The sequence below is a fragment of a genome, unplaced genomic scaffold (assembly GCF_019419815.1).
Source record: "Pyrus x bretschneideri cultivar Hongxiangsu unplaced genomic scaffold, Pyrus_bretschneideri_v1 Contig4, whole genome shotgun sequence".
NCBI lineage: Eukaryota > Viridiplantae > Streptophyta > Magnoliopsida > Rosales > Rosaceae > Pyrus > Pyrus x bretschneideri.
In genome coordinates this window covers 4,965,310-4,975,166 of record NW_025999723.1, presented here as the reverse complement: position 1 = coordinate 4,975,166, position 9,857 = coordinate 4,965,310, and the positions used below count along the sequence as shown (strand labels likewise).

Below are 9,857 nucleotides of genomic sequence, written 5' to 3'. Positions count from 1 at the left end.
CATCTTTTCTTTTGTCTTCTAATGTCAAGTTTCCAAACAGAAATTTCCAAGAGTTCATGCAATTACGTTGTTCTTTTCTTTCTTTCCCCATCATTTTAGTTTATAACACTAAAAAAATTATGAAACGTTCTTCTTGTTCCAGATTTCAACGAAAAGGTCCTCGAAAGTGTTTTGTTTGCTCTTTGACCTGAACCTGAATCCTAAACCCTAAACTCTAAATTGCAACGGCGGAACCGAGCAGTTTCTCCCGTTTGTACCAACAATTGCCATTAGTGACATAACAAATGGATGTAGCCCTTGTTCCTCCTCTAATGGTTTCCACGGGATTTTTGCCGACTGGGTCGTTGTTACAATCATTGGTTCACATATGCAACGAAGTTTGCTCCATGGAAAAGCTTCCGGTTCTGCAGGGCCGGAACATCTCCACCATGATAAGGAGGATCAGGCTCCTGGCTTCTCTGTTCGAAGAGATACAAGAACCAAACGGCCCGCTTCCTCCCTCTTCGATCCTTTGCCTCACGGAGCTTTTCTCGGTGATTCGAAGAGTCAAGTTTCTGATCCAAGATAGTAAAGACGGGAGCTCTCTGTGGGGGCTTATGCAGACTGAGTTGGTTTCGAATCAGTTTTACGTGCTGGTGAAGGAATTGGGGAGGGCTCTTGATATTCTGCCACTGAGTTTGCTTAAGGTGACGGCAGATATCAGAGAGCAGGTCGAGCTTCTTCACCGGCAAGCGAAAAGAGTGGAGCTTTTTATCGATCTCAAAGAGCTGCAGAGAAGAGAAGAGCTTTTGGTTTTGATGGGAAGCAATAGTGAGAAGAACAAAGCGTTCATAGATTTGGTCAAAGTGAGAGATATTCTGAGCAGCATTGGGCTGAGAAACACCGTGGATTACGAAGAAGAAACCTCGAAGCTCGAGGCAGAAGCTCGCAAGCAAGCAGGCAGCGGAGGGCTGATTGTGGTGTCAAACATAAACAATCTCATTTCCCTTGTTTCGTATTGCAAGACCATCATTTTTACTGATGATGAATTCAAAAAACTGAGTAAAGAGGATATGAAACTGCACTGTGTCCCCTCGGGTAGATATTATGATCATTCTTCATCATCTAAATCGTTGATTCCCAACGTTCCGCATGAATTTCAATGCCCGATTTCATTGGATTTGATAAGAGACCCTGTTATTGTAGCATCCGGGCACACTTATGACCGAAATTCGATTGCACAATGGATCAATTCAGGGCACCAGACGTGCCCCAAAAGCGGGCAGAAGCTGATTCACATGGCGCTTATTCCAAACTATGCACTCAAGAGTCTAATGCAACAATGGTGCGAGGAGAACAATGTTCCCACAACTAAATCTTCCCAGTCTTCTTCCTCCGATTTGGAGAGGAGCAACAGTAAAGGGAGATGTATGCGGACGCTGTCGATCACATTTCAGTTGCAAAAGCTGCTGCTGATGCTGTGAAATTGACAGCTGAGTTTCTGGTGGGAAAACTAGCAACTGGCTCACCGGATATCCAAAGGCAAGCGGCGTATGAGCTCAGATTACTTGCTAAAACCGGCATGGATAATAGAAGGATCATAGCTGAGGCGGGAGCTATTCCGTTTTTGGTGACGTTGCTGAAATCCCATGAACCGAGAATTCAGGAAAATGCGGTTACTGCACTGCTCAACCTCTCCATCTACAACAACAACAAGATTCTGATCATGGCGGCAGGAGCAATTGACAACATAGTAAACGTCTTGGAATCAGGGAACACAATGGAAGCAAGAGAGAATGCAGCAGCAGCAATTTTCAGCTTGTCCATGATAGATGACTGCAAGGTAACGATTGGAAAGCACCCTAGAGCGATTCCGGCCTTGGTGGGGCTTTTGAAAGAAGGCACTCCGGCTGGTAAAAAAGATGCTGCCATAGCACTCTTCAATCTTGCAGTCTACAATGCCAACAAGGTGAGCATTGTCTTTGCCGGGGCGGTTCCTCTCCTCATCGAGCTGTTGATGGATGACAAGGCAGGCATTACGGATGATGCCTTGGTAGTGCTTGCTCAGCTTTTGGGTTGCTCTGAAGGGATGGAAGAGATTGGGAAAAGCAGGATTTTAGTGCCTATTCTTATCGATCTCTTAAGATTTGGTTCTCCAAAGGGGAAGGAAAACTCAATCACTCTTCTGCTGGGGCTGTGCAAAGACGGAGGAGAGGAGGTTGCAAGACATCTGTTAATGACCCCGCGGAGTATTCCTTCTCTTCAGAGCTTGGCTGCAGACGGATCCTTGAAAGCTCGAAGAAAAGCCGATGCACTGCTTAGATTACTGAATAGGTGCTGCTTTCAATCTCACAATCAGATTGGATGACAGTGTTGAGAGTGTTTGGATAGATACAATTCAGGTGTATATTTGTGAAAATTAAGCACAGAAATCACAGTACTGTTCATTTGTTACTGCAAATTGATCCCAAAGCTAGAAGTGTTGTTTGTTTCCAGAACTGTATATTTTCCCTTCTTTTTTTTTTGAGTCCATATGATTCATACCTTTCCGAAGAGAGCGAAAAGGTTCAAACCCAAGATACATGCACAGCAACTATATTTCTTGCCAGATCTACTAAAGAGCTAGATCGAAAATGAAGTAATTGAATACATTTTATTGCTTCATCAATTTTACATCAGTTTCTCGAGAAGGCAACAACCTGTTGCCCCTCGCCGATGATAAAAGAAATAAGTAGATACAATGAGCAGCTGGAGTGACCCTAAGGGTATGACGCTCTTAATTTAACATACTATTGCTTAAAAAAGGGGAAGGAGAAGAAGCAATTCCAAAGACGAAATAGGTTTAACTATGTTAAACCAGTCAGACCAGAGCATGCCGGCTTTGATGCTGTTATGAGGGTGAGTTCCAAATCCTTTGGTGAACCACGATTCACCTATGACGAGGATGAGTATTTCGTATAGCGTTTTACAACTCTACCAATTCCAACTGAATGTGTGTGCCCCTTATCCTGTACTCCCAGAACCAGGTTCCACTATCCATCATGTTCTGTTCAATGGGATCTAATCGGGTGGCTAAACCTGCAAAATCAATGAAATGGTGCATCAATTGATGATTGCCTAGCACTGATTTAAGGATGTGACAATACATTCAGGTATGTGAGCGTGCAAGAGAGGAAGGGATTCAGTTCTAACTCTCAATGTTAGGCTCAACTCTACCGTCTCAGATATAAATTTCCATGTTTCATCAAACAATTTCCCATCAGTCTTTAGTGACATAGCAGGAGACCAGAGTACTATTCACATACTCGCATTGCCAGGTATAATAAGTAATACATTATGCTGATTATCTGTAAGAGTGCTTTTACGAAAAGTCAATTCTAGTCGGAGTTAGATATCTGAAGTCAACAGCCAAGTTAACTTTACAGTTTACATACCTGAATCTCCCGCTGTGATCTTCATTTTGTAGCCATTTGGAACTTCAAATGTATGATTTCCCTGCATCCGGTTGTAAGCAGCAAAATAAGCTTCATAGATTTTACTTGTAAAATAAATTCATGATTTCTGAATATACGCGGCAAAGGTGACCTCCTAACAATTAGATGTAACTTCCGTTTTCCAAAGTCATCGGAGGAAATATCCCTAATGGAATGAAGAGAAGCTTATGACTGGAGGTCATATCCCTAATGGAACGATAAATAAAAAATCTATGAAATTCAATGATTTCTGAAAAACTTTGTCTATCCTCCGTGCATATCTCCACTAATTGGTTGTCAATCTAACCTGTAAGATAACATCAGTTGCCTCAAATTCAGCATTTCCATGCAGTACAACCTTGCAAGCCTCGAGGCGTTGAACATCATGCTTCCAGTACACATTGTCTTCAAAGTTCCAGTCAATTCCATCATTTAGTACTTTTACATTTTGCAATTTACATCTTCCACACCTGTGGGATGAATGTAGTATGAGTCCAATTTTAAAATGGGCTCACCATTTCTGAACAGTCTTAAAATGTAGTAAGGATTAACACAGCATACTACCTGTGCCCATATTGTAAAATGGGTTCACCATTTTGATCAATCCTAGTTGAGCCCATAACGTTATCAGCCTCTACAATCAGGCTTCCATCAAGCTGGACAGTAGAAAACAGATTAGCTAAGGAAACAATAATATTCCTTAATGTGTTGTATGTGAACAGTATGAACCTGAACATTCCTCCACAGAAACTCTGCAACTTCTACTTGTAACTCAGAGCCCTCGGATACTGAGCCTCCATAGAACTGGTAGACAGAGACAATTTTCTGCTTAACTATTGAGCTCAATATTTTGAATGAGGAAAGGAAATAAAATAGGGAAGTGACTTGCCCACATCCCTTTTAGCTTCTCAAATGCCCCTCTTTATTTGTGGCCATCAGATTGAATAAATTAAACGAAACCAACGGCAAGGATTAAAAAGGGGTGTGCAAGAGGCCAAAAAGGGTGAGTGAAAATCACTTCTTATAAAACAAACCCAGCAACATAGTCTTGGTTGCTACGTGAATTTCTAAATGACCACTTGATTATTATAGCATGCGAAAATGGAGGCATAAAACAATGCAGATAGAATCTCAATATGGTAACTCGTGATAAAAGAATTCAGAAATACAATACAAACTAAATGCACATTCCAAGAGTAAAAGGAGAAAATGAGATAAACTTGAAATCGCGCATTAGCTCACATTGACTTACTTTTTGTCTGGTGACCTCCCAAAGCGGGCCAAGAGCAGGGTGCAGAAGAATAAGAAATGGTGGTCCCGAACTTTGATATTTTTCATTACTTCCAATCTGCAGCATATCAGAAGCAAAATACCATAACTGAGCATCAAAAAGAAAAATCATAAAAAACAAAAAACTTTATGGGTTGCTACAAGAAATGAATTTGCATTGAGCAAATACTTATGGGCTGTTTGGTATCCTTCTTGGATCCTTTTTTTTTTTTTGTTTTTGAAACTAATTGAGTACTAAGTAACTTAGCTACATTCATCATTTTTTCTTAAACTTGTACAATTGTTTTCAAATTGATGACCAAACAACCCATTAGTATCTAATGATAGCTCACACCATATGGAAGTAAGTTATTAACATTATTACAACAGAATTAAGAGGATGTACCTCAGGAAGTTCAATATCACATTGTGAAAGAAGATCATGGGCATTCCGTAGGATATCCAACAGTGAACCATCAGGAGTCTACACGTGAAATCAACTTAAACATATTAAACTTCGGGAGAAAAATTACATCTGTTCTGTGCAAAGAAAGTGTAAACTTAATTCAGTCCAAGCTCTACTCCCAAACTGGAGACAGAGAACACATACATACTTGGTGTAAAGATTTCTCCGCATGTCTTCTTTTCCTCTTAGCAGATGATGTGACCCTTCTTCGTTCATTATAAACAATGAAGGTATCAAGCTTATCTGCCAACAGTTATTGCCACTAAAGTTATTGACAAGCATAAACATAACGCGGATTGGTGTGCCACAATAATCCACCATATAGACTGAAATAATACCTTCAATACCCTTATAACATCGAGATGGACAAGTATTAAGAAAGCTGTCAGCAATATTTTGCATCGTGCATTCAAGCCTTCCACCAGAGACACTATGATAAATGAAAAGTGATTAGAGACTGGCTAATAATTATTCGTGTGCGCTACATGTTCTGACTCTTCTTATAGTGCACATTGTAATGATTTGCATACCATGCAGAGTAATTACTAGTTCGTTGGTGAAAGAAGGTAATTTGAGGTTATCTTTGCACATCTGCTGTCAAGTATTACTGACGACAACAAAATAGTCACTTGCAAAAAGAGCACTTAAGTTTTAAGAAAGTACCTGTGTTGTTTTCCAAATTGGTCTACAAATGTTATAGGCTTTTTAACATTCAGCACCATGCCTGGTAAGCTGTTTCCACTGTTACTTGACCCGACCAACTCTGCTGAAGGTAAATCTACATACAAGATGTTCGTATTGGCGGGAAACTCTGCCTGCAACCTTGAACATAGAATGGTTAATTAGTATAAAATGGAATTCATTAATAAGAAATCATATTGAATTTTCAACTTCTTCACACTTAAAAAGCATATTCAACAAGAAAGGAAAAGTAGAATGACGATATCACTGAATAACAACAATGGAAATCTTTAACAGAGAAAAAAATATATATTGTATAAGCTAATATGAGAGTAAGCATGTTGATCACATGACAACAAGCATCAAGGTAACAAATCATATAATATCATATAAACCAGATTAGAGATTTGGATTCACAGAAAAATGTATACCTATTTCGAGAATGAGGTCTATCTGCTATGCCAAACTTGTCGAACTCTGTGTACTCAATGCACGACAAACCATATGCCCACCTTCCATCAAGATTTTTTTTCTCAGTTAGGACATTAATTCCTTCTGTAGCCCCCAAGTTCCTCTTACAGGATGCAAACCCCAGTTTCTGTTGCAAGGCAAGAAGTCAAAACAGTAAACCAGAAGAACTTCCAAGTCTGTAAGGACTCTCTAGTAACATAGGTACTGTTGTGTAAACTCAAGCGAACTCCATAGCAATGAAAATAGATAAGGAGTAGAGTGTTTGATCTAAACAAACTTCCTGCTCTTTGGCAACTAAGGGTTAATTATTTAGCAGGTTCCAGAAAAGAGGGGGCTCTCAAATAACTTTTTAACAAGCATACCTTGCCGTGATGTAAACCAATCCCTGCCAGTGCCAAGAGAGTCAAATCTGTAGCGGCCACAACATTGCTGGAAGGTCACCATTATTTACGTCAATACAGAGTTTGGCATCCAAATTAACAAAATTCTCCAAATGAAGGAGAATAATGGACGTATGTTAATAAATTTAACGGCTCACCTAACTTGACGTACAGTTGCACCCTTCCGTCCATGATCATAAAACCATTTGAAAATGCCTTTATCATAAGCAAGTTTCCATATTACACCATGACCACCAGGCTTGCATACGGGTGCAAAAGGTTTTGTGATTATCCATTGCCCATTTTCTGCACCAATGGCTGGAACAAGGGGCTGAAAATGCACAAGTAATTAACTCAGCAATGACATTCATTGCTCAAACCAGATAGACTATTACACTGTGGACAACTAATAATAGAAAATAATCTCGTAGTTTCGCATATTAAACCTGTTCAAAAAGTTGGAAACTTGATCGACCTCTTCTAAACCATTCAAGCTTTTCACAAAGAGAAGTTATGTGTTCATGGTTGTTCTTTGCAGAGCTTGTCATAATTGCAACAGGGGTGATGCATTGTTTCCCGTACATCTTGAAGTACAAGAACTCTCTAGCCTTGAAATAGAAACATACAAAATGTAAGATGCATATAACTTCACCATCTACAAAATAGTCTTAATGTCAGCTTGTCCTTGTCAAGTACTAAGCTTGACAAACAGAGAACTTATACCTGAAGATCTCTTATAAGACCTTCCAATAAAGTCCGTCCACAATAAGGAAGCATTGCGGCAGGGAGACATTCACCTGTCTCGGGATCAACCAAACCAAGCCTGTCAGCAGAACCTCCCAAAGGGTAAATTTCACCTAGGTCTGGCAAACCCTAAAATGAATAAGATCTTTTAGTTCAAGAAAAACCGGCATTACATCCTTCCACGTCTAATGAACAAGATACCCCAGCACTAACCTGAATTCCCCATAATGCAGCTTGAGATGCATATTCTGCATTTTGAGAAAGATCAAGTCCACTGGGAGCATGAATTTCCAAAAACTGGCATTCCATTTGCTCTTGTATGCGCTTGGCCCAATTTGCAGTCTGCATTTCGACTCTCGATTGGGCTAGAATCTCCAATACTGTTATCTGGTATCTGCACCAAATATGTAATTAGATTAATTTCAATTCTCAATTTACAAGGGCCAAAAGTACTTTCTGCCACCAAAAGCACTTCTATCTACGTTTGGCATAAAAACTTAAAATTGCTTCTGGATCATAGAAGCACTTCCTAAATAAGCATTCTCAACTGCTTCTCCAGTAAGCACTTGAATTTTTAATATGAATCATTTCAAAACTAATATAGAAATTGGTATAAACAATGAAATTACTATAATTAAAGTTTAAAAATTGACAATAAAATTCAGAAGGGAATAGTTAACTGACCCAATAATTCCTCCAATGCAGTTATAAAACTGTTCAATTTCTCCCAAATTCTTCAGGAGCTTCTTCAAGTCCTTAAAATCTTCATCATTCAAAGCCAAACCTCCAATCTTCATCCCGGAACCCTCGTCGTTCACATCCAATTTCTCAATCATTGCGACAAGCGCGTAAAGCGCGGTCTTCACCGAGCTCATCGCCGTCTCCACCTCGCCGTCGTCGAACTGGAGCCCCCAACCGAGCACATGCTCTTGCCCAGCAGCAACCAAGCACTTGAACAAGAACAGCTCTTCAGAGCTCAAATTGAGCGAACCTAAAGCCGCGGAGAAACCGCCGTTGCTGCCGGAATTGAAAAATCGCTTCACTCTGGAATCGCCGTCGATCACTCTGAGCTTGGCGCAGAGGGAATCGCAATCAGCGAGCCTGGAACGGAGCGATTTGAGGCGCGAGAGCTCCTGGTGGAAGTCGAAGTCGGGAGCTGACGGCGTGTACTCTACCGGAACGGTGGTGACGCGCGTGATATGACACGACGGCGAACTCGATGATACAGAAGATGAAGAAGAAGAAGAAGAAGAGGAGAAAGAGTGGGAGTGTGGGGGTTTGGTGAGGCGGAGAGAGGCGAGAGAGTGGAAGTGAGAGTGGGGAGTTTTGGACGTGAAGAGCAAGCGTGTGTTGTTTTGGTTGAGAATTGGGGTTGTGCGCGCCATTTTTCACACACACACACAGAACCAGAGCGACTGACAGAATATGAAGAAGAAGAAGAGGGGGGAGGGAGAGAGAGAGAGAGAGAGTGTGTATGTGGATGGAAGGATAAGGAAGAGATGCTGAAAGAATATACGGAGGTTGGGAGTGAGAGCGCGAAAGGGGAGGTAATTTTGGCTTCTGATTCCAAAACCGTCCAACGATGGTGGAGGATGATGATGACGTGGCCTAATTTAAATGCACCTCATCTGCTGCCGTCTGACTGCCGACTGGTCCGTCATATTTTTCTTAATACTTTCCGTCAATTTTCCTGCGCATTTGTGTCTTTTTCTTTCCACGTTTATTTATTTATTTATTTTTTGGCTTTTTAGCGGTTACCTCAAGTAAAACAAATTCATGAAACGCGAGAAAGAACAAAATGAAAATGGGATAAACGTACAAAAATACAACTATATGTATAGTGACTCTCTTGTAATCTCAACGCTTTGATAATGATTGTTTTACATATATTCACATAAATTTATATTGGACCTCGATAAAACTTTGTTGTAGCACCCGATATAAGGAAAAAGAGTATTCTGCACGACGAAAATACCTATCCCCAAATGTCAATACATAAACAAATTACAAGATATCCCTAAGCAAATGAGGGAAATCTTCCACCCACCAAACATGTAGCATGTAACCATTGTTGTGCTGTGAGCGTCAACCGTGCGGCAAAGCATGCAACCATGGCTTCCATAGTTCTTTCCACATGCTGCAAAACCAGCCTGAACCACCAGCTGAAAATGTCTCCAACAAATTGGAGGTAACTCTACGCCAAACGCCGTATACAATCTTCAGACAGGCGCTTTCCTAGAAAACCTAAGGAGACCTAGGAACCCTAGAAAGCAAAATCAAAGCGGATCTCCCAGCACCGAGAGGGAAAGGCAGAGGTGGCACCTAATGCCAACAACCCAAAAACCAAACACAAACACTGATTCAGACCCAAAAATAAAGAGACACAGGAGGGCA

General features: G+C 40.7%; 2 protein-coding genes across 2 annotated transcripts; one reads left to right on the top strand and one right to left on the bottom strand.

Annotated features, from left to right (window-relative positions):
- Positions 1-284: 284 nt before the first annotated feature.
- LOC103958638 (U-box domain-containing protein 1-like) lies at positions 285-2,347 on the top strand. The gene is given in 2 exon segments (XM_009370930.2): positions 285-1,398; positions 1,401-2,347. Coding segments are annotated over 2 exon segments (2,061 nt in total).
- A 266-nt stretch (positions 2,348-2,613) lies between these two features.
- On the bottom strand, positions 2,614-8,952 carry LOC103958637 (UTP--glucose-1-phosphate uridylyltransferase 3, chloroplastic). The gene is made up of 17 exons (XM_009370929.3): positions 8,148-8,952; positions 7,677-7,857; positions 7,443-7,592; positions 7,166-7,327; positions 6,878-7,050; positions 6,702-6,768; positions 6,300-6,466; positions 5,851-6,009; positions 5,526-5,617; positions 5,336-5,430; positions 5,128-5,205; positions 4,705-4,800; positions 4,182-4,256; positions 4,017-4,108; positions 3,760-3,922; positions 3,414-3,474; positions 2,614-3,057 (listed from the first exon to the last, which is right to left on the bottom strand). The coding sequence occupies exons 1-17, from the start codon at positions 8,846-8,848 to the stop codon at positions 2,945-2,947; spliced, it is 2,625 nt and encodes an 874-aa protein (XP_009369204.2). The 5' UTR covers positions 8,849-8,952; the 3' UTR covers positions 2,614-2,944.
- Between the last annotated feature and the right edge of the window lie 905 nt (positions 8,953-9,857).

Bases quoted from the DNA above. Each gene is read 5' to 3' on its own strand.
- LOC103958637 (XM_009370929.3), bottom strand. From the start codon at position 8,848: ATGGCGCGCACAACCCCAATTCTCAACCAAAACAACACACGCTTGCTC. The intron at 7,858-8,147 runs GTCAGTTAACTA...TATTTGGTGCAG, and splicing joins TGCATTGGAGGAATTATTGG to ATACCAGATAACAGTATTGG. The intron at 7,593-7,676 runs GTTAGTGCTGGG...TATTCATTTTAG, and splicing joins CTGCATTATGGGGAATTCAG to GGTTTGCCAGACCTAGGTGA.